The sequence below is a fragment of the Phaenicophaeus curvirostris genome, chromosome 19, assembly GCF_032191515.1.
Source record: "Phaenicophaeus curvirostris isolate KB17595 chromosome 19, BPBGC_Pcur_1.0, whole genome shotgun sequence".
Lineage (NCBI taxonomy): Eukaryota > Metazoa > Chordata > Aves > Cuculiformes > Cuculidae > Phaenicophaeus > Phaenicophaeus curvirostris.
In genome coordinates, this window is record NC_091410.1 from 2,303,275 (window position 1) to 2,327,577 (window position 24,303).

Here is a 24,303-nt window from a genome sequence, read left to right on the forward strand (position 1 = left end):
ATGCGGGGCGCGCCGGCCGCCCGGCTGCTGCTGCCGCTGCTGGTGCTGCTGGTGGCGGGCGGCGCCGCGCAGTACTCGAGCGACCTGTGCAACTGGAAGGGGAGGTGAGCGGACCCGGAGGGGCGTCCTGGCCCCGCGGGGCAACGACCCGCGGCCGAAAACAAAAGCGCGAACCGGCCCGCGGCGGAGCGGCGGGGGATGCGCGGATCGGGGACCGGGGCTGCCCCCCCGCTGTCCTCCCCCCGTGCTCCATCGCTGCCCCCCCCCCCCCGCTGCCCCGCCGCTGTCCCCCCCCCCGCTGCCCCGCCGCTGTCCCCCCCCGTGCTCCATCGCTGTCCGCCCCCCGCTGCCCCCCCGCTGTCCCCCCCCGCGCTGTCCCCCCCACCGTGCTCCATCATTGTCCCCCCCCCTTGCTCCGCCGCTGTCCCCCCCACCCCGTGTTCCATCGCTGTCCCCCCCGGCTCTCGGCGCGACGCCCGCGGGGCAGCGGCGATGGGGGGTCCGGGAGGAGAGAGACAGCAGCAGCAGCAGGAGGAGAAGCGGCTCCGCGCGCCCCTCGTCCCCGGGCTCGGGCGGAGCAGCCCCGCGCATCTCCCCGCGGCCCCCCGGGCGGCTCCTCCGCTCCCCGCGGAGGCGCTCCGAGCCCTGCGTTCCGCGGTCCTGATGCGCTCCAACCGCTCTCCGGCTCGCGAGGGTTCCATCTCCCGAATTATCTTCCCTTTAATTGCTTCTAACGCAAGTTGAGCGCCTCCGGTTGGGTCTGTGACCTCCACCGTGCCCGGTGTTAAACAGCCAGGGTTGCTCGGTCGGGTTTGCTGCGAGGGTGTAACGGTTTGACTCGAATATTCTGCTCCAACGTGGCTTTCTTTAAAATAAAAGCTTGTATGAGAAATTTGTATCAGTAGGGAGAACTCAAAGCTGGATGGGCTGCCAGCATCATCATTTATCTGCTGTGGTGAAACAGCTGGATGCCTGGTAGTGACTTTTTTTCTGAACTCTTTTGTACTGAACAATTAATGCGTAGTTAATCCCAGTGAATCCGCTTGAAGGGAAGCCCATTTGATAGGGACCAAACGTACTAGTTCTGTGGGTAACTTATAATTGCATCATTTTGCGTTATCCTCAAAGCGGTACCTGCGTTCGTTCACCCGTAGGGATCCTGCCTGCCCTGATCTGGACCTTGCCACATGGTACTGCTGGGTGTTTTCTAAAAGAAAGACGATAAGTCCCTGTAGTCTTGTCCTGTGAGGTTCTTATTTTTGTCCTGTTTTCGTAGAGCAAGCAGTGACCACCCGTGTGACCCCATCAGGGCTGGAATAAGCAATGCCTCGAGGGTCACCTGAGGGGGTGATGCTGGGATGGGAGTGAGATGTCGCTGCCTGTCACTGAGTTTGGGGGCTTTGGTGGTGTGAGCTTGGACTTGCCTGTTGTTGTTGTGGTGAGCACAGCAGAGCGGATGGGCTGGCTCTGTGGGAAAGGAGGAGCTGCCTTCTTGCATGCCCAGTTCAGTCTGGGCAGTTTCTGTTGTGTGAGGGAGTCCCAGAGTCCAGGTGGACAGGGGTCTTAAGAGGGGATAATGGCAACCGGGCTGGTGTTGGCTTTGCTCCTAGCTAGCAGTCCTGAGGCTGCTAAATATCATTTGCTTTGCCCTAAAAGACTAGGATTTAAGAAGCAAATAAAGATGGTTTGATTTACCAGCAAACAGAGTGGTTACTGATAGCCAGATGAGTCAAAAAGTATTTTTTGGTATGGGGTATATAATGTTTTGAAGTCATGTGATGTTTTTTACCTTAACTAACTTTGAAAATGCTATGAACTTCAATTCCCAAATGCAGTCTTTCTTCCCGTGGTGAAATTCTAGATTGTCTTGTGCTGGCAGATTTGGCAGTTTAGTCATCTCATACAATAAACCGAAGGTGTTTTCTCACCTATATTAAAAACAATTATACGTGCCTATATTAAATGCAACAATCTTAGAAATAGAATATTTAGGATATTAATGTTTTTTTCCCCCATTAGGTTGTGGAGAAGTGATGAGCTTATATCCTTGAATAGTTACGAAGAGGGTTCCTATATGTATTCCTCACGCTTCCAGCAAAACCTGGTGCAACGTACAGCTTGACACCTGCAATTTGAGTATGCTCTGCCATAGCAGCAACTTAATAATTAGCCTGGTAGAAAGCTTCCAGGAAAGCTTTGTCCAGAGGAAAGCAGAAACTTCACTGTGTTGTGTGTCTGGTTATTACTCTTGCTGTAACTTCAGGTTTTTGCACTTCAGTGACCTCTCCATGCTTTGGGCAAAAGTGCTTTGGTGCCATGTTGAGAACGTGCTAGTCTGGTGGTTTTGGCTGCAGGAGCAAGAATTCAGCTCTGATGTGGCTGCTTGATGTCCATCGATCTTGCCCTCTGCACCAGTGGTTGCTCTGGGGATGTCTTGGTGCTCTACAGCTTGTCATCCTTAATTACGTGCCCCAAATTAGGGGAGAAATTTTCCTGTGTTTGCTGAGGGGTGCTGGGAGGGCAGGAGCGCTTCTAGGGCTCCTCATAGCGCCTGTAACAGAATAACTAAAGTGAGTGTCTCAAGTGGAGAGTGTGACTATTACTCCCATGGCTTTTCATTAGTGCTCGTTGCATGTTCCTGCATAACAGCTTACTGCACCCGCACTGTGATGGATCTCTCTGGCCAGACAGAGGGGGTGCCTGGGAACAGTGGGGAAGAAGAGTGAGGAGACAAATGCTGTGGTTCAGGGTGTCCTCATGGATTGGTATGAGGAAGTAGTGGTGGCTGTAGAAGTAAGTCCCATTAAACAGCACAGATTTGAAAGGGAGGATGGATGGCTTATCCATCACTGTAACCATGAAACAGCGGCCTTATCTCCTTGCCATATACTTAAAAAACCAAACCCCAAAACTCAAATGAGCTTGCCAAAAAACAAAAGAAAAAGAGGAGGCTGCTGGACCTCAACTGTTGTGTGGGCACAGTGTCTGGTGGCTGGCTGGGGAGAACTGAACACGTGTTGAACAGTCTGTCAATGTGGTGACATATAATTTGGACAGAAAGCAAAGCAACAGGCTTTACTGGGTGATGGTGGTTGCTGTTAAGTAATGTGAGCGTATATTTTGAAATCTGCTTGACTTTTGAGTCATCCTTTATTACAAGTCTTAATGCATACAGGTCCTTGTTCTTGATGCGTCTGTCTCATGGCATCACTCTTGCCTGTGGGATATAATTGGCATTCAGAAGATAATTTCAGAGTCCACTCTGTTTTTTTGCTTGATCTGCGTGAGCGTTTGAACAAAATGAGTGTTGAGGCTTTTTGCTCTGACTCCAGAAATTCCCGGCTGCAGTGTTGCTGGGATCACTTACAACAGCAGTTTCACTGCGTGAGTTCAGAATTTTGCCGCTGGTGTGTTCCTTCGGTTTAAACACTCAGGCTTCAGGGTGGAATTTGACAGTATAAGTCCTGCAAAGCCCTTCTAGTTTGTTTAATGTCTGGAGTAGGAGCAAGCAATGTGTGAGCATAGGTTTTTGCCCCTTTGCTGAGGGGTAAGCTTTACACTCTTTAATTTTACTTATTCACTGCTTGCACATAAACCGAATTCTGTGATTTCTGTCGAGTGGCATCATGTGTGCACCGTGGTGAAAGCTGATTTTGTGGACCAGATGTGGATTTACAGTCAACTTGAAATATCCCATTGCAAGTTAAGTTTCCTGAATGTGCTAAGTACTACTGAATTTGAGGCCAGGAGGTTAAAGGTCAAAACTTGTCTCTCTTTTCTCGTCATCTGTGTTCTTGAGGTGGCTTTCAAGTTTGTTCCAAAGCATGTGTTTGTATGCACTATTGTTATTAAATACGACTTTTTTTTTTCTAAGCTTCCTCATATAAACTCTATCAAGTGGGTTGCACTGACACTCACAATAATGAGTCACGTCAACAGCAAACGCAAACCAGATGGGTTTTTCCCCCTTCTTTTACACACGGCTTCTTGTAACTTTCTAAATGCTGACTTGAATTTAAACCTTGTTCTGCTCTGAATATCTTTGGACTAGGGAATTGGGTATTTGGAGGTTTCTGTAGAGAAACCAGGGCTTGACATCAAGATCTGTTCTTTGCCACAGATTTCCTGTGTAACTTCAGATGAGCCACTTAATCCTTTTTAACCTTTCTTCCCTGTCTTGGCTCATCTGCCTGCGAGTGGGAATGTTGCAAAGCTTCCCTGAAGTACTGCAAAGCAGACCTGTGAGCTGTGTTGGAGGGGCTGATTTTGGCTGGTGCTCCACAGGCGTAGAATAAAAGGCGCTGATGTTTGAGAACCAGGTACGCCAAGCGTAGGAGGAGAAACAAGCTTGGTGGTGAAGTGATTTCTGCTTTCCTGCATAATAGGTTTGTGACGGGACAGGGACTAAAGGATTTTTGCTTGATGGCCCAAACACTGTAACCAATAAATGAGGCTTCCCTCAACTTTTAACTGGACTGCCTGCAGCATTTGTTGTCATATTACTGCTTTGAGTATAGAACCTATGGGGTTGGTCCAGCAGCAGTGAGGGGCAGCAAGGGCTGTTTAGTGCTGTCCTCAGTTTAGGCTGTGGGCAAGCGACTAACAAAGATTCTCTAGTCATCCTGCTTGCGCGTGGCAATTTGCTCTCCTCTCATTGGCAGCTGGCCCTGGAATCCCCATGTTGCTTTTCTGTCCCATCTTGGTGATCACCAGCCTCTTCATTTTTTTGCTGTAGTGCTTGGTAAGGACACAGGACCAATGGTGGCCCTGTGCCTCCACAGTAATAACTGGCCACCTGTTCTCTTTTTCTCTGAACGCTTGTAGCTGTGTGTCTGCTTGTAGCCCATCAGAACTGGGCAGTAAAATGATAAACTAAGCTCATACCGTGGAGGAGTGACGGAAGGTGGCTTATGTGGCAAAGAAAACAGCATAGTTCAATGCTTCCCCAGCTATGACTGAAGACTGTAGTGTCTTTTCTCCTCTCCTCACCTCCCAGTTTGGAGACTGGAGCTGCCCAGCTGAGGCAAGGGTATCTGTGGCATCCCTTTGCTCCAGTTCACGGAGGGAGCTTGGCATCTCTCCCAGTTTCAGATCCATTGGGAATATAGACTTGGAAAAGGAACAAAGTACTCAGCAAAAGGTGGAGTCAGATCTGCAAGGCTGGGGAACGTGCTGGTTTAAGCCACCGGGAAAGGAGTTCAAGTGTACGTGTTCTACTTTGTATGCGCCAATTCATTTGCCACAGCTCAGCTGATGGGCAGTGGCTGAGGCTGTATTAATTTAATTGCTTTTGATCATGTGCTTATATCCTACTTAATTTTGAAGCCAATTACTAGTGGTTTGACTGTTTTTTGGGAGGGAGATGATTTTAAATTGTCCTGTAATATTAAGGTTGCAGTCTTGCAAGACCCAAGCGCTTCTGACCACTGCCGAGCTGGATGGGCTGATACTCAATGCTGCCCTAGGTTTCCCGTTTTTGTTGATGTGGGTCTTTGAAGGTTTGAGGTTATGCAGTCACATTACCAGCTCTGTCATTTCTCTAACTTTCTCTTTCTCTCTTCCCCCAGTGGCTTAACTCATGAGTCTCACAAGAAGGATGTTGAACAGGTCTACCTCCGCTGTTCCGAAGGGTCCATAGAGTGGATGTATCCCACAGGAGCACTCATAGTCAACCTGAGAGCCAATACTTCACCTGCTTCTTACAAACATTTGACTGTTTGCATAAAACCCTTCAAGGACTCTGCAGGAGCAAATATTTATTTGGAAAAAACTGGAGAACTGAAACTCTTGGTCCGAGATGGCGCTCGCAGCTCCAGTAAGGTGTATTGTTTTGGCTATGATCAGGGGGGCCTGTTCATTGAGGCCACTCCTCAGCAGGACATTAGCAGGAAGATTACAGGCTTCCAGTATGAATTGATGAGCAAGGGGATGGCATCTGATTTGCACACAGTTTCTGGTGAGTTCTTGGATATCGGTCATATTTTCATGTACCATATCGGATGCATAACAGATGGCGGAGTGAGGGAGTGGGAAAGTATTTGTGTCTGCATTTCATGTGCTTTTAAGGATGCGTTTTATAAACAGGCTATTGTGGAAGAACTAATTTTGTTGCTTTTTTGAAGGTGGTAGCATAGGTTGAATTCCAGATGATTTAAGGACTGCACTGTGAAGGATTCTCCCCTTGCAGGCTGGGGGGGATTCACAGGCGCTGGCTTTAACCTGCAGTGAACCCAGCTCCTCAGCCTTGCTCTAAGAGTTTTCAAACTACTTCTTTACTCAGCTTTTAAGGCCCCACTGCACGTTTTGAATAATAAACATTTCCACAAAGAGGAACTCCTTTTCCGTGGGCTTTTTTCCTCTGAAACTACCGCTACTTGCTGACCTAATTGGCCTTTTTGGTTTTTTTTTTTTTTGTTTTAACGAAGGAAAAGTGGTGTTCTTTCCTCAGCTCTGTGTGTTACCTCTCCTGGGCATTACTGGCAGAGCTCTTCAACTCTAGGATATTTGTACAGTGCTGGTGTTACCTTCTCTCTCAACTGTTATGAAAAGTAAGTTCTGTAGGGAGGAATCTTACACGGAGGAAAAACTTGTAGGAAGGGAGAATGGACAGACCAAAAGCCTGTAAAGTCTGATACTAAATAGGAAGGTAAATACCATTTGGGAACAATAGCTCTAGGTGTAACCTGATTACGCTAATCAATTAGACAGTTTGAGAAGAAGAAAAACTAGCATGTTTGGAGGATGGTGGGGTGGGGGAGGTGAGGAAGGGGAAATTCTATTTAGATAGGCTGTGTCTGCCTCTTGACTCTCCTCTATTTGGAATTGCCTCTGCTCTTATCTGCAAAGCCAAGGAGTGGAGATTTCCAGAATAGCCTGAGGAATAGCAGTGCTGGGGTTGTTTGTCCTAGATGACTAAGGGAGGTGTCAAGATTTAGAGATTTTAAGTGGGGAGGCCACGATGGCAACCGGGTTTCTCTTTCAGAATGGTAGGGAATGAAGGCAACCTCACAGCGTGCTTGAGATGGCTTGGCCCAGGGTGAAACTTGGTGTCAAATGAACCTAAGGTGCCATACGTGGGCTGTCTAAATTCTGTGGTAGTGATGCCATATGCTTTGCCTGAGATGCTACTTGATAAGCAGCAATGCGGCTAATTAAACTGCAGCTTCGTCTTCTCGGCATTGCATCCCTTGTCCTTTTTCGGGATGAGTGATTGTGGAACTTGAGTCCCATCCTCTGCCCTCCCCGACTTCCTTCCACAACAGGACTCTGGATGTTTGTATATTTTTGTGTTCTTGCCACCCTGCTGCTGCTCAGATGCTGGCGCACCAGGCTAGATGTGATGGTTTTGGTGCAGATCTGAGCGGGACTGACATGGACAGTTCTGAGCCCAGTGAGAGGGCTGCTGGCTGAGAACTGATGCAGGAATCCACATAACGGATAGGTGGCGTGTTTGCCATTGGAACAAAAAACCCTACGAACACAAATATACAAATATTTAAGATCCTTTCTTTACTCTTGTGTCTTAATATCGAGGGTTTTGCATTTTAAGCAGGCTTCCCTGCTTCTACATTTTACAAGGACTGCAGAAGAAGCAGGGTGTCTGCTGCAGGGTTGTTCTCCCAGTAAGAACATTTCTGCAAAGATGGAATTGCCGTGCATGTCAGCTATGGGGTAAAATTCCATTGCAGAAGACATTAAATACATTGTTTAATCAGTCATTTGGAGAATGTTCCCAGATTCAGTGCTTCTTTGACAGGCTGTGAGGATGGGGGCACAGTGATAAGTCACTGAAACTTAATAAAGGAAGTCCTATACTTCTTCTTTCTTTCCCCAAAAGAAGTTGAAACTGCTTTTGCAATTAATAAAATAATGTTTAAAATAATATATGAGAAATACTGCTCATCACTGCTGTTTTTAGTTTACACACATATATGATTTCTGCTGAGCGGTGCTTATGCCAACAAGACTTGCTGCTGGCACAAACTGCTGGGATTTCAGAACAAAATGCTCTTCGTTACACATAAAATCTTGGAGATTTTTAAAGCTGATGGGAGTTTTCTCTAGAGACTTTCAGAAGTCAAACTGAGGACTGAATCCAATTACAGCCTTCCTCTTTCATAGGCATATTAAATCTCTTTTTCTATGACTGCTGTATTTTCATCTGTAACAGACGCTGGTTGAATTTCAGTACTGTCTTATAAAACAATGTGGTGGGCTCTCTGCTCATACTCCATGTGTCTTGGTTGGACAGAAGAAGCTTTTTAATAGTTCATCAGCAGAGCCTTCAGGGCAAACTAGGGATCTCTATTGTATTTAAGTTATTTCACTTGCCTTTTTTTGGACCCTCAGACTTTGGGGAGGGGTGAAAACACGATGAAAATGCCATACATGACTCTTTCCACTACTCAGTCAGATGAGCACTTTTATTCTCCTATAAATATCTGTATGTTTGGGGAAACTGCCAAATAGCTGCCTTGTGAGGCAGAGCAATATATTTGCTGTTCATGAACCTCATTTCTTGTGGAGCCACATCTAGGCTTTTTTTTGTGAGACCTGCCCTTTGCTGAGCTGTTCATTGGGAGGGGAAGTTTGCAATCAATGGACTGAAATCACTGGTGGCTCCTTCAAAGAGGAGGCTCAAGCCAGAGGCAAATGCTGACCTTAAAGGAGCTGAAAACTGGACTTAAGTTTCTGCATTTCTCTATCCCTTGGTCACAAATGTGGCTCATGGTGTTTTTTGACTGTTGCACACTGGAAAAACAAGCTAGCTCGTCTCAGTTGCAGTTTGACAGAGTTCAGCAGAGCTGGCAGTATGTGTGAAGAGATGACACAGACATGAGATGCTTTTGCAGACGGGGCTGAGATGTGCTGGCAGAACTGGGCAGGGGAGGCTTGTGCACTTCGTGGGCTCGCTTGGCGCTGCAGCTGATGGCGAAGGACTGAAGGGCACAAATGTTGCAGCATTTTCTTACAACTGTGGAATGAGGGGAGTGACTGTCATAAAAGACCCAGGTGTGGGGCTCAGTAATCCAGCCCTTTCCTTGTGCAATAACTACTCACTAACAGCTTCTCTCAACTTTCCCTAAATGGTGCGCTTGTTTCCTGGTGATAACTATTGTACTCTGCCCTCGAGTTTACTCTTGTTTCCTAACCTGGCATCCCAGCTCTGATTAGAGAGTGTAAGTCATCTGTTTAATACTTCAATAACCTGTAGTGTCCTCAGAGTCCTGACATTGCAGGGTGCATTGACAAATCAGCAATGCTTGGCAGGGTTCCTGTGGTTTAATTAGAAAGCCTCCAGTTTTATGAGTTTACAGTCATTCTTTCCCACTTAATCAAGAGTCTAGCAAATAACTCTGTAGAAAACATATGTGGGTTCTGAATTGGCCTTTCCCTTTCCTTGGGAGGGTTGAATGACACAGTGCTGTGTTACAGTTTTCCAGTTTTTGGGGGTTTAACCCTTTTCTTGGCTCTGTGTCTGACTTATCATATTCTCTTAAGGCTTCCCTAACTGTAGGAAGTGTTTGTTGTACAGTGATATGTTTTAATTCAGATTGCTGAGATTTGATATGGGATGGGTTTTGCTCTGATAGTAACCAGCCAAAAGCCACTTCTGGGAGTTTGTAGTTTCTTAAGATGGGAAGAGGAGCGAAGACAAGCACGCTACAGCTCTTGTCACTAATTTAGGTGAATGAGCAGTCTCTAAGAACCTTGACAGTTCAGATGTCTTGATGAGCATGTTCTCTCCATACCCAAAGTTATCGGTGACTAAGAGTACTTTTCATTTCAGATTAGGTTGTGGGTTGAACAAGTTGTGCAAGTCCCATCCACGCTGATGGTCCATTAACTTCAGCTTGTGTTTGCAGTAAGACTCTGAAGCCTTGGTGTTTGCCCAGCTGAAGAACTGAGGCGCTGTGCCATTTTGGCCTGAGGCCATTTGTGAAGCAGCAAAACTTGTTTATGTTGTTGAATTCTGTTGATTCTAATAATTTCTGCTTGTGCTGGAAGGAAATACTCTTGAGTCTCTGCTGTGCTGGCAAGTAGGTAGAAGTTTTGGCAGAAGTGTTGCTTGACCATATAGTTCCTAGAGGTTTTCTGGAGATGTTAACCCACGTGAACTTCTCAGCTGTAGTGGAGTGTGTGCCTGGTCTAGTTCTGCCTCACACCGCAGCGAGCTGCTTGGATTAAATTCCTATGAAAAGTGTGAAGGTCCCTTGAAATCCATTTGCTTTTTAAGTTCTTCAGCTTCTGCTCAACTAGTATGAAACAAGAATCTGTAGGTTTGACCAAATGACCTTTATTTTCTTGTGCAGAATCTGTGTTTTAAGAGCATTGCATCCAAGCTCTGATTCCAGCTTTGTATAAGCTCTGTAGTTTACTTTTTCCATCACATGCTCATACAGATGTGTTACAGAGATCAGGAGGTGAAAGCTCTTCCATTACCAACCCACTTTTCTGTCGTAAAGGAGTCAAACTTTAACAAAAATGTTCCTTTATTTTGATGGCATCTACTGACTTGGTGCAGATTCTGTAACTGTTTTATATGTTTTCTTTGTTAATGCTTGTACCTGGCTAAGAACGTTAACAGGCAGGAGGTATTGCACTCGAGTGGGTATGTGAAAAACAAGGCAAAGCTGGATAAACCCAGTTAGGTAATTAAGACCAGTATTCAGCTCTTTTCTGTATGCTGTTAATTCTCTGGCCTGAGGAAACGCATTGGAAATTAAGAAACTCATAAGTAATTGGGCTATGCACCTCACTGCATGGCAGGGGTGGGAGCATGCTCTGTGCTGCATGGCTGGCAGGGGTTGAAATTCCAAAAGCACCCCTCTAGGTGAGAAAAACTGCTTCTCCTGTCACCTCCCAGTTTCTGTATAAAACTCTCATCCCTTTGAGATTAAGCTGTATTAGTGGAAAAAGCAAATCTGAGTGGAGTTACAGGCCTTATGAGGAACGGCTGAGAGAGCTGGGGGTGTTTAGCCTGGAGAAGAGGAGGCTGAGGGGAGACCTCATTGCTCTCTACAACTACCTGAAAGGAGGTTGTGGAGAGGAGGGAGCTGGGCTCTTCTCCCAAGTGACAGGGGACAGGACGAGAGGGAATGGCCTCAAGCTCCGCCAGGGGAGATTTAGGCTGGACATTAGGAAAAAATTTTTCACAGAAAGGGTGATTGGGCACTGAAACAGGCTGCCCAGGGAGGGGGTTGATTCACCTTCCCTGGAGGTGTTTAAGGGGCGGGTGGACGAGGTGCTGAGGGACATGGTTTAGTGTTTGATAGGAATGGTTGGACTTGATGATCCAGTGGGTCTCTTCCAACCTGGTTATTCTATGACTCTATGAGTCTGGTGTGATTTGCACAGGACAGAATTGATTTTGCGTCCCTCCCAGCAGCATTTGCTGGTGAAACACATAACCAGCAGCACTGAAAAGCCACGGGATCTGTTCGACGTGACCAAGTTCATGGTGTCTGGGTGGCAGTAACATACACGTTCCTCTGCAGTGCCAGGGTTGCTGTTGTTTTAGGTGCTTTTCTCTCTAAAAGCTCAGCAGCACGTTAAACCACCAGAAAAAGGCCTTAAAATGTCATTGCTCAAATCCACATTAGTTATTGGCCTTGCAACAGACCATTCTGGCACTCTTGCTTTAGGATAAGTTACTTTCTGAATAGTTCCTGTGTGCTTGCCCTCAGTGCAGCAAGGTCCTTGGTGGTTTTCCAGTGGCTTTTCCTGTAGTGAAGGATGATGCAAAACTGGATACACAGTACCTCTTTAATGAAGAGTGGGCAGCATTCCCCAGCGCTGCAGGTATTTGAAAATGTACATTTTGTGCTGGTTTTGAGGGCATATCACTGAGCTGGGTGTCATGGATCAACATCTAAATTGATCGGGCTGGCTTCTGTAGAACAGAGCCTGGAGTGGGATTAATTTTGAGGAGCTGGATACCTGCTCTAACTGTTCATGTGCTTGAAGTGGTCTGATTTGCAGCAAACAATTGACTGGGGGGAGCATTTAAGAGCAGGGTTTTTGAGTTTCTTCCTTTGTGAAATGATTTCAAAGTGTGTTTCTGATGCTTGGGAATACATGCATGCCTATGCCTATTCTTAAATTGAGCAGGGGTGATGTTTTTGGGATTCAAGCCTCAATAAGGTGAAAAATTTTGAACTGAGAAATCTTCACCCTAAAAAAACAAAACCCAAAAAAACGCTGAACCCAATGTTTGGAGGGATGCCCTGATTTAATCTCCTTCCTCCAAGGAAATGAGTTTGACAGCAGCCTCTTCTGGCCCCGCTTCTCCTTTGATGTTGCCAGGACAGGAGTTGGCTTTGCAATGGGCAGAGGAGGTGACAGTGGAGCTGCAGTGATAAATACACAGCTGCAGGGGAGAGAGAAGGAAGAAAATAGCTTATTTTTGCTAGACTGGCCACGAATGCTGTTAGCTTATTTCTCAACTCAGTGGGCAGTCAAACCCAATAAGCAGTCAGGTATATTGTCCGGGCAGCTGGGGCTTTGCTTTGCGCTGACCTTTATGTACCAGGGAAGATAGGCCCACAAACAGATCTGCAATCCAGCAGAGTTGCTTGGCAGTCTTTAATAATGCTCTGTGCTTGCTCTGCAGAACTGTTTAGTTTGCTAATTCCTAAGGCTGTAGTTAAAGAAGGGATGGGAGGGCGGGGGAGCTGCATTCCTCTTCCCGCCCCCCCACCTTCCCTGAGGAATAAGAAACTTGCTTACAGATTTTTCCTGGATTTGGGCCTTGATTTGCATGACAGAAAATCTCTTTTGCCTTAATCTGTTGTATAAGCTAGGAAATACACACTGTGATATTGCATGGATACTTGGAATACTTGCATGGATACTTGCCCTGGACCCAAAGACGTGACTTGTTAAGTCTGACCTTGGGAAGCTTGGTACTGGGTCAGAAAAGCTGCCACCGTAGGGCATCCAGCTACGATCCAGCACTGACTCCTGCAGCTGATTAAAACAGTGGAAGGATTTTCTGTATGGGCGGTATACGCATCTCCTCAGGTATCTTTCTGATTTCTGTGTAGAATCTGGGCACTGGCTGCTGCGGTAACCTGTTTGCCTGTGTCCTTTGTGGACTGCAGCCTGGCCTCTGGGCACCTTGTGCTGGGATGGGAACATCCAGCCTGGCTTTCGATTGCCTCAAGTGCCCCAGGACCGTTCCTGTTTGTGTGGGATGCACCCCCTGCCCCAACAGAGCTGCCAGCAACTCTCTACCAACTCCCTCTGTGTGGAAGGGGGTGTAGGAAGTTTAAGGCAAAAGAAGGAAAAAATCCAGGGTTATGTAGAACCAGTGAATGATCTTGGTGTGTGCTGTTAAGTAAGGAAATGTGTATGATATCTTAAAGCTTTTCCTGTTACAAATAAGAAACCTGAAGTAGCTTTTTTTGGAGTTCACTGAGAAATGTTAAAACATTGCACAAGATGTAGTCCTTCCTCAGTCCCCTCAAGAACAGGCTGATCAAATAAATGTGGTTTTAAAATGAAAGCTGGCCTTGTTCCTCCAGAGCTCTCCCACATACCAGAAAGCACTTGATTTCTAGCAACAGAGCCTGTGTGGATGTGAGGGCACGTACGCTACTTCTTTTTTATGACTCCTTTTTTATTTTAACACTCACTCAGTCTTTGATCTGTCATTATTCCACTCTCAGGGTTTAACTTTAACCAGCCACTTCTTACTTAATTCTATTCCCCTGCTCCATAGGAGGCATTAATGGGCTGGAGTGAAGAGAAGGGCAGTGGGGAGGAAAGGAGGGCTTTGCGCTCCTGGCAGGCATCCAGCCTGGTGGTAGATGCTGCTCCAGCCTGTTCCAGAGCCCTGGCAGGGGCAGCTGGAAGCTCTGGCACCAGAGCCGTGTGCCTGGCTGCACAGCTTCCCCAGGGCATGGAGGGGGGAGGGGGAAAAAACACCTCATTTTTTCATTTTCTGCCCTGCAAGCGTTTTATGGCGTCACAACTGAGTCTTTAGGAGACAACACCAAACATGACATCAAAACTTTCTTTTATCAGATCTAAGAAAACACACAACTTTGGAATGACATTTTCTTTAGGAGAAAGAAAAAAAGATTTTCAGAGTGAGTTTTAGAAGGGATGAGCCAAACCGTAAGCCGTGGTGGGTTTTGCATCAGTAGAGATATTTGCTGCGGTGCTGTGCTGGGTGGGCGCGGGGTCAGCCAGGAGAGAGGTCCTGCCCCAGCCCTTCCTCTGCTGTGAGGTCAGGGGAGACCAGAGAATTCCCTCAATGGTCTGGAGGCACCAGAGACTTCCAGCAACTCATCCATCCTTGTGCCTGCCCAGTGGTTCCCATTTCTCATCCCGCTGGGCAGCAGCACTAGGCTGAAGGAAGGGAAGAGGTATTTGCTGTGAGATAAACAGATTTATTCTTTATGGCTTTGTATTGGTGCCTTGTGCACGTACTGCAGGAGGCAATTCCCAGCAGTCACCTTGCTGCCTGCTTTTCACTTTAATTGCAATTAGTAAGGGGGAGAGAGAAAGCAAAGAACTGGGAGATGGTTGCAAAAACTGCTTTCACAGCAAGGTGGACTCATACAGTTGCAGAGATGCTTCTGCATTGCTGGGCTCTCTCTTTTCCACTGCAATTCAGACAGAAGGAATTTAACTGACATTCTAATCTGCTAAATAGGGCTTTTTGGACACGATAAATGGTAGGCTTGTCTGTGACTGAGGATTTTTACAGGGCTAGTGATGCAATGGGTAAGTGCAGGAGCTCAGCAGGGAGCTGGCACTGATCCTGGTGCCATTACATCGCTGCCCACCCTAGCAGTGAGGTTTTGGGAGCCCAAAGCCCAGCACATGGTTGGACTCAATGATCCAGTGGGTCTCTTCCAACCTGGTTATTCTATGATTCTATGACCGCTCTGAATGGGTACCTAGGATCAAGAGGGTTGGCACAGTAGTGGAGGCAGGAGGAGAGGCAGTAAAGAGAGGGAAGGGGTGTTTGGGACAGGCATTGTTTTTTTCCTGATGGAGCAATAAGCAGCCCATGGGAGGTGGGACAGAAATAAGTGTCTTGAAGATAAGGCACTTCTCAGCATTTTTCCTGGGTTGGTTTGACTCGTTCATGGGCCTGGAGGCAGAGTTCAGTAGTGTCTGATGCTGCTTGAATCAAAGCTGTGCTGTGGGTTTTTTCATTACTTTTTAAAAATTGTTAAACAAATGGCTGTTTGTGTTTCTCGCTGACCTTTCAGCTCATTTGTTGGAATGGGTGCTGCATCTTGGAACAGCAAAAAGGCATTGACTCTGCAGTCCCAGAGGATCCTTACGTGCTCTGTGGCTGCTGAGCCAAGTTCAATTTTGAAAGCTGTTTCAAATGGAGCTTGCCTGGTACCAAATCTCTTCCTCGTGCTGCTTACATAAATAGTCTTCTTTGGTGCTTAAGGTCTTTAATGCCCTCTTGGAAGACATTTCTGTTCAAAGATAAATTTCTGCTTTATGGTCTCTTGGCTTCGTGTTTCTCAGAACACAAAGGTCATCACATCTCACATGGTGAGGTTTGCAATATGCTTTTTTTATTCTTCTTTGCAGGAAGGAAGTGGTATTAACTCAGTTCACTTGGCACAATCCATGCCACAACACATGAAAGTCTGCATCTCATTAAACTTATTTGCAGGTTTAAATTGTTCTTGGCCAGTGTCTGTGTTTTCCAAGCTACTTCTGGACACTCGTATGTTTGTGCAAGTTGATCTGAATTTTAATAACAAGCTGAGGCAAGGAACTGGAGTTGACACTTTCTTCTGAATTAAAATCACCAGCACACCTACTTTATGCAAGAAGTCAGGGCAGAATGTCCACTGCAGTATCATGATTTCAACCCAACTGCTGAATCTCAACATCTTGTCCTGTACCAAATCTTGGCTGTGTTTTGTCTATAAAAGAAGGAAATCTTCAAGTTTTGTATCTTTGCTCGTGATCCTTATTCTGAGCTGCCTATTCTGCTCAGCACAGGGGCTCAGATTAGATCTCGAGCAAATATGGGGATGAATTCTTCTGTCTTCTCTCAGTATGTTATTCAAACAAACAAAAAAAACTCTCTCAGTATGTTATTTGTAGCATCAACCTATTCATAAAAGAAACACAATCCCTTTGGGTCTCCTGTCCAAGGCTTGTTGAGCCAAGGGGCTGGGAATAGTGCAAGTCCAACCCCCGTGTTTGCTCCCCGGCTTGGCATTTTCCTATGGATACGTTGGAAAAAGTGCAGTGCTTGCAGAAAACTGTGTAATCTTATCCCATCCAAAGGCAGAAAAACCTTGTAAAACAAAAGGGTGATGAGAGAGCTCCTCTGTGTTGTGACTGGGGGTCAGTAACTTCCAGCCCAGCTGCAGAGATGCTCGATGTCATCTGGTTGTGTTTTCCCCCTCTGTGTGGCTGCAGGTATTATGTTAAATGCAGGTGGGCTGGATGCAGCTCTGCTGGCTTGAGCTCCCAGGTAGCATGCTCGCTTTAAATTTGAGGTGCAGTGACATGCAGATGTGTTGATGTAGTTGAGATGGTGTTTCGATGTGGGGGTTGTGAGTGTTTTGAGGTTGAATGTTATTTTGACTTGCTCAGGAAGAGCTTTCTGAGGGGGTGAGGGAGGTTGAAGAAGGGAGATGACAGTCAAAGCCTGGTAAACGAGAATGGTTGTCAAATTCTTGTTCACCTCTCCTGCAAAGCAGCAGATCTTTTTGCTTGAGATATGAGCTGTGAGAGTTTTGTTTCATGGCACAAGTGTTGCTTTTCAGAGATGAAGCCAAGGCAAACTCAGGAAGAAATAATTACAAGGATTTATTTTACTTTTTAATTTGATAAAGCAGGAACAGGGCAAGCTTTTTTTTTTGGGGTTTTTTTTTTCATGCTCATATGATGTTTGCCTTTAAGCTCTCATCTTCCAGCTAAATCATTGATCCAATAATTGGTTGAGACACAGTCATTTCTGCTTCAGACTCAGAAAAATGACTCTGAAATGCACCATCACTGGAGAAACCGCATCTCTATTTTTGTAATCTGCTCTCAGAAGTCTGTACTCCATGTTTCCAGGAAGGAGACTCATCCTGTGATGATCTTTCCAGTAGGGTTGCAATACAGAGCTGCCAGCAAGAATTTGGAGGGTGTGGTTGAGGTTTTTTTTGTTCTGTATGAACTAATGCTGATGACAGAGCTTTCACCTGGGAGATGGGTCTGCTGTGCCCCACACTGGCACGGCTCGGGGTGCTGCAGCACGTGCTGGCTTAGCTTAGATCAGCCTGGTTTGCATCCAGACCCATTTGAATGTCTTCTGTTGACCATGCAAAAGAAAAGAGTACTTGTTTTAATCAAAAGATTTAAACCTAAAACTAACACAGAATCACGCGCTGACCCTGCCTGGGCCTCCTTAGTAGACTTTTAATACTTAAAAGGTCTGATTGCTCTTCAAAGGCTTATTCAGAAATACTTATGTGTGGGTGATGTATGCCATGGAAACTGGAAGTGCTGATAAACCAGCTCTGTGTTTCCCTCCTCCACCATCCATACCTCTACCACACCGCACGCGTGTGCAAGCTTCTTAATAAAACCAAAGGGTATTCCTCGGTAAAGTGGTTTTCTGCAATTACTTTGTGTTAAACATTTTCACTTCTGCTTAAAGGGTGTCTCTCTTCCTGTTTGTGCTGCCAGAGCAGCAACGTGTTCTTAGCAGAGCCTACTGAGTGACAGAGTTTGGATAGAGAAGGTGTTCTGGGCTTGGTAAATGGAGCTTTGGGAGACTGTAGAGACCTGCTGCCTAATTCATCCAGCCTCCTTGGCAGAAAACATAATAGAAAACAAATGATAGGACAAGAGGAAACGGCCTCAAGTTGTGCCAGGGGAGGTTTAGATTGGATATTAGGAAACATTTCTTTACTGAAGGAGCGGTGAAGCATTGGCAGAGGCTGCACAGAGCACTGGTGGAGTCTCCATACCTGGAGATGTTCAGAAACCATGCAGGCATGGCACTTCAGGACATGGTTTAGTAGGCACAGTAGGGTTGGGCTGACAGTTGGACTGGGTGATCTTAGAGGTCTTTTCCAGCCTTAATGATTCTACAGCTATGAGGTGGTGGAGTGAATTGAGAAAATTTGGGACAGACAGAGGAGACTTCTTACTAGTGGCTTGGAAGCTGGTTTTGGGGTAAGTTAGGGACAATTCATGAAACACATGAAACTCATGTGTTTCAAAAGAAAACTCATTCAAAAGAAAGCTTCTGTTACGTCTGCCAGAGGCAGCACATCTCACTCTGAATGTGTCCTGCAGGGAGCTGTCATCTTAAACCATGATGATGGCCCTTCAAATAACCCCCATCTCCTGTTTTCAACGGATAGAGTAGTTGCCTGCAAATGTTGAAAAACAAAGGAGGAAGGGCTGGAGTTGTGTGTGTTTGTGTGTGCCGAGAGAGGATGGCAACACCTACCCACAGCTCTTGAGGCAGAGGAGACTCGTGCTGAATTCCAGCACTGAAAATGCACTTTAATCCATCCCCAATATTGGAGGAGATCCTTTCTCTACAACCCAACTCCTTGGTGCTGGCAGAGCTGGGGGCCTTCTAGAGCTCATGACATCTCAAGGCATGTCCCTCTCTTCCTGCCTCCCTGCGGAGAGGACCAGCTACGTGTTTGACAAAGCTGTTGGCCAACAAGTGCGGTCTATTGTTAGTATTGCCACGTCCTCCTCAGTAACATCAGGTTCAGAGGGCAAATCGCTCAAAGCAGCTGGAACATGACTGCTGGCTTGTGAGGAATGATGTAATTACATCTCCCTCTGTGGGGAGGTGAATAGAGAGGCCTTTGGAGGCACTGAACTGGGGGGGTGGAGGGAGAGGGCTGCCTCAGGTTACTTCAGGTCAGGATACTGTCAAAATCCATCAAGGGCATTCCCAGGAGAGTCTGCAGCCGATGTGTACAATGCAGGCTTTGTGCCACCGGTTCTGGAGTTGAGTTATAGGCATCTGGGCTTTAGAGGCTTTTTTTTTTTTTTTTGCTTTTTTTTTTTTCTCCTTTCTTTTCTCTCCACCCTCCCCCTGCTGCTGTATGAATTAAGGCTCTTTGGCTTATCAAGTGTAAAGGAATTAGAGCAGCTAATGTTGATATCGTTTTTGTTGCAAATTCATAGACTTGCTGTTGGTTGCAGGAACCTGGGCAGCCCTCAAGCTATTCCCAGGGAGTCGAGCACCTGGCAAACACAGCTGCCTGGGTTGATTTCTAGAAAAGGGGCATCTCCACTGGCTGGGCAGGAGTGCAGAGGTCTGCTTTGTGTTTCTTTTTTTTTAGTTACTAGAATGCTTCCCATTTTAGCCTGAGGTGTGTGAGTTCTAACCAACTGCTGGAGGAAAACGCCTGATCGGGAGTGAATGAGTGTGGAACTGCAGCTCAAATCACTGATGTGCAGCATAAGCTGCACCGTAAGCTACATTAAGATTCCTTAATGGCTGGGATTCCAAAGAAAGCATAGCCATTGCCTTCTCCTAAGGATTTTGTTTCTTTTGTGAGGCTGTATAGGAATGAAGTGTAGTGCGTGAATATTACTTGCTTTTTAATGGTCAATTTACCTCGGCAGTAATCCTTAACGACTTGCCTTCCATCTGTGCTTGCATACCTTGGTTTTGCCACTTGCAAGATATATTTGATACCCTGTGAATGCAGATGTGGGAGTTGTTCCACAGAAGAGGGTTTTTCTGTTCTTCAGATGTCTGGTGTTGCTGTGATGGGTGGTGGTAAATGTTTGTTAAATAAGCTTGCATGCTAACAACCTCCTGTGAGTCAGCATGGATCTGAAGTAGGTTCTAAGCAATGATCTAGTGTGAGCAATGCTGAGCAGTTTTGATTTCCTTTTGTATTTAAAAAGCGTACGGAATTTTGCCTAGAGTCCACAATTAAAATAATTTTAATTCCATGTGTACGTGGTGATTTGTTAATTTGATTTATTATAGTGTCAGTCAATTTAAATGGAAGGAGCCATTTTTCAAGTATTTTGGTTTTCATCTTTAATGCTGTTGCTGCTGTTGCCCTCCTTTGAGAACACAAATGGCTTAGTTATTCTGTTTTTTTTAAATTTTGGATGGAGTTGGATGAACTACAGAGATGTATGGTCTAAACCAAGACTGTTTTCACTCAGACCTAAAAAGGCTGAGATGCCTTTTTATTATTAGAAGAGAACAAAATATATGAAATGCAGTGTCTGCAGTGCAGTTGTGGATTTTGAGGATGTCCATCAGCTGTGCTTTAGGACCCGCTCTCCATGTGCAGGTGCTGTTGGATTCAGCCAGGTTTGCATGTGGTTGATTTAACTCTGATCCCGATTTGGGCAGAAGGAGGCTGGGGAAGAGGGGTATTGGCCCTGGGTGGATTTGGTGGGTGCCATGCATGAGACAACTCCACAACAGGTTGTTATGTGACTAATGTAATTTCTCTGTCAGATGAAATGTGGATATTTGGTCGAGCCACAAATCAAAATCTTTTGAGTTCAAAACTGAACGTACCTTTGCACTGCTTTCACTCTAGTGCTCCAGGTATGTCCAAGCTTTGGCTGCCTCTGTGTTTCTCAGGATGTTAAACAGTTTCCAGTCTTTTCCAAAAAAGGGAGCTGAGATGGCATGTAGGGGAAAGAAGGGCAATGAAGACTGGTTCTAAAGGCGCTGGAGGCATTCGGACTAGACTAAACAGAAGTTCCAATCGATCCCTGTGCTTTAACGGAACTATTTTGCCTATTCCTTGTCTCTTCTTTCGGAACTTTTTAACCTTCTTGTATTAGTCCTTCAAATAGCCCTGCCCAGAAATGTGCATTGTACATTCCATTTAATCCTTTAAAAAGCGTGTTATGCTGTGTATTAATCATCTGACTGGAGCAAATCTGGTGGATTTGGTTCAATAATCCTTCTTTCTGGATCACTGCCTTTCTTGGACCTCGGGAAAAATGAGGGTCTTACCATGCCGTATGTTAAAGAATGGCTTGTACCATCTACGAGAGGAAGGCTGATAGAATAGCTGAGTGCTGTAGGCACTAGCTACATGTTATTTAGACTGATTTAAATTTGCTTCTTAGTGCAATGGATAAATTTCTGCAGGAAGTGGGCAGGGGTGAGAGGAAGGGTGTGACCATTTGGGAATCTGGTCACTAAGTGGTTTCAGATGTTAAGGTTCAAAACCTGAACTTTGGGGGAGCTGAGGAGGAGTGGAGTAGCTTCAGTTTGGGGTTTGATCAAGAACTGTGTGGTGAAAGAAGCTGTAGCTCTGTGGTGCTTTGCCTCCTCTGTAGCACGAGTCTCGCTTTGCTGCATGGACTTTGCCTGTACAGATCCAGGCAGAGCAGCACGCTCCACGGGGTTTCATTTTTCTGACTGATATGCAAGCGCTGCTTCAAGATGACATCAAGTGAAAGGGGTGGACTCTGATCCTTGGGCTGCCAGTGAACAAAGTCGATGAGCACCACTGGGCAGGGCAGACCCTGATCATAAGGGAATTCCTGAACTCAATGGGGTATTATAGGAACATCTGAACTGCAACTACAGTACCTTCTCCTCTGAAATAGCTGGCTGAGTACAAAGAGAAGCCACATTCTTGCATTGATTAGATTAGTACAGATATCCAAATGTTTCCAGCAGTACAGGAAATGGTCTTTGTGCTGCTTGAGCTCTAACAGATAGAGCTCAGTTTCCGCTTTGCCTTGACACATGCACTGGGTTTTTTTTCCCTCCCTTCTTTGCCTCCCCCGCTCTGTAACCTCCTGGATCTTTGATGTGGTGATAGACTGAATGGCTTGTGAAATAGCCCAACAACACTGGATAGAAATTGTAAGAAAGAAGCTGTGCCATTAGGGTTTGAAAGGCATATGATCTTCAAAGCTGTTTCAAGAGCTTTGAATTTACAGCACAGCATGCTGCAAACTCACCCAATATCAAAACCTATTGAGTGTTTGGGTTGTTTGCTAGATAATACATCCCAGCAGCAGCATTAAAGAGATCCACATTCCTCCTTAAGTACAAAAACCTCATGGGGCAAGGGTTAGCCTCCTGGAGACATTAATGATGCCTGACACGGCTTCAGACCACTTGTCCCCGTATCTTTTGCATGTGTGTGTGTCCCGTTTTTGTTTAATTTAAATACTGGCTTATTTATTTATGAACTCTTGAATGCTTTGCTGACTCTGACCCTTTCTCTCCAGCCCCCTGCCGACCATGCAGTGACACAGAAGTCCTCTTGGCTGTCTGCACTAGTGATTTTGGTGAGTTGTTGCTTCTCCCCCGGATGCCTTATTTTAATGTGATGTCCATAAACATTACTGTTGCACTATTTACACTTGGCACCTTCCACCAGCAGTAAATGCAGTCTGAAGGTGCTATGTGCATGGGAGAGGGAGGGGGACACAGTGTGAAGGATCTCAAAACCATGTGCCCTGCTGACACTTCCCCAGGGTGGACAGGGAATGACCCAGCATCCACAGTGGAAGTAGAATTTCAGATAGTTGAGTGCATCTAGGGGAGGTCTTTAGTTGCTGCCCTCAGTCTGTTGACAAAAGGCCAAAAGTTTCAATAGTTCTCCATGCTTCCCTTTTCAAAGGGGAGATTATTAGCTGGTATCTGTATCACAGAATCACAGAATAACCAGGTTGGAAGAGACCCACCGGATCATCGAGTCACAGAATCACAGAATCACAGAATAACCAGGTTGGAAGAGACCCACCGGATCACCGAGTCCAACCGTTCCTATCAAATGTAATGGCCAAAGAGAGTACAGAGAGTACATTGTCGGGGTCATTAAGTGTGTATCTTGTTGTTAGAACTCTTTATCATGATTGATGCTATTTTTCTGATGTAATTGTTTTTTTGTTAAAATTTAATTTGTGAGTGCCCTTTACTGGGCAGGTTACAAACATAATCTGTAACAAATGCAAGTATATGCTGGAGGTTACTGTGAGAAACTCAGTTCTGAAAATAACAAAGGACCAAACCTGGGGCTGCTGAGGTGCAGTTGGTTCCCCTTGAGCTGCGTGGTTGCATGGGGCTGAGTTTGGACTTGGTTCTTCCAGAGTGGTTTTAGGTAACTCTTCCTGACGCCCTTTTTCTTTTTGCAGTGATCAGGGGCTCTATCCAAGATGTAACAAACAAAGCAGAAGAGCAAGAATCCATCATTCACGTCGGTGTCAACAAACTGTACAGGCAGAAGAGCAAAGTCTTTCAGCTCACAGGGGAGAGTGGGAACTGGCGAGGACAAATAAAGACCCTGCTGGAGTGTGGGGTGAAACCAGGAGACGGAGACTTCCTTTTCACGGGACGCATGCACTTTGGGGAGGCCAGGTTAGGCTGTGCCCCTCGTTTTAAAGACTTCCAAAGGATGTACAAAGAGGCGAAAGACAAAGGGCTAAACCCCTGCGAAATTGGCCCTGATTGAAATCCCCTGTTTGGCTGAAGATTGCTTTTAGCATTTGGCTGGGAATATTTCCTGGCTGTGATCAGAACTCTGGACAAAAATGGTAAGTGAGAGCATGGAGGGACCTGGAGTGCAGGCGGAGGCCCCGCAGGACACGGCTGCAGCCTGCGGTGCTGTTAGACTGATGGAAGCAACAGAGGTACGAGCTCAGAAGGCTGCCAAGCAAGCAAGGCTGGATTTTTAACCAATCTTATCCCTATGAATTAAGTTATTATATTTTTTTAGTAATTTCCTTAGGAAAACAAAGAAAGAAAACTCCCATGTCTTAATAAAAAAACCCAAATGAAAGCCAACCTGACTTTGTATCTTTTTAATACTAATTTTTAAACATGCCTTAAACTGATGTAGCATTTGACATGGCATATTCTGTATCAATGGCCATGTATGTGGTAGAGCACCGTAAACCATCTTAACATTGATGCTTTGTAAAAAGCTTGGTGTACAATTCAGAGTTGTTTCTTGCGACAGGAATTTATGGAGCCAAACTCTTGTGTGTCTGTTCTCTTTTTTTATTTGAAAGAATGTACGATCACTGCCTGCAATTTTTTGTCCAGGCTGGCAAATTCTTTCCGTTCCAGAGAAATAAAGATCCCTGGATTTGACACATACTGTTTAAAATCTTTCTTTTTTTCTTCTCCATGAGGCTGTGCTTGGTTAGCCCAGATGTGCTTATAGATAAGCTCTGGGCTCCTAATTTTTTGGTGGCTTCTCTGAGCAGAAGCAGAGTTCCTGTGAGGCACTGGAAACCACAATGTTTTTCAAAGGGGAAGCGTGAGCTATTTTTGGAGGTTTTTAAACACGGGTCCAGGCAAGACTGTAAGTGTTCTTCTCTCTGATGCTTATGGAGTTA

General features: G+C 45.8%; 1 protein-coding gene across 1 annotated transcript; it reads left to right on the plus strand.

Moving 5' to 3' along the window:
- On the plus strand, positions 1-23,938 carry METRNL (meteorin like, glial cell differentiation regulator). Its single transcript, XM_069872470.1, has 4 exons — positions 1-104; positions 5,568-5,956; positions 22,189-22,248; positions 23,098-23,938. Exons 1-4 carry the CDS (start codon positions 1-3, stop codon positions 23,412-23,414), a joined length of 870 nt encoding a protein of 289 aa, XP_069728571.1. The 3' UTR covers positions 23,415-23,938.
- Positions 23,939-24,303: the final 365 nt, after the last annotated feature.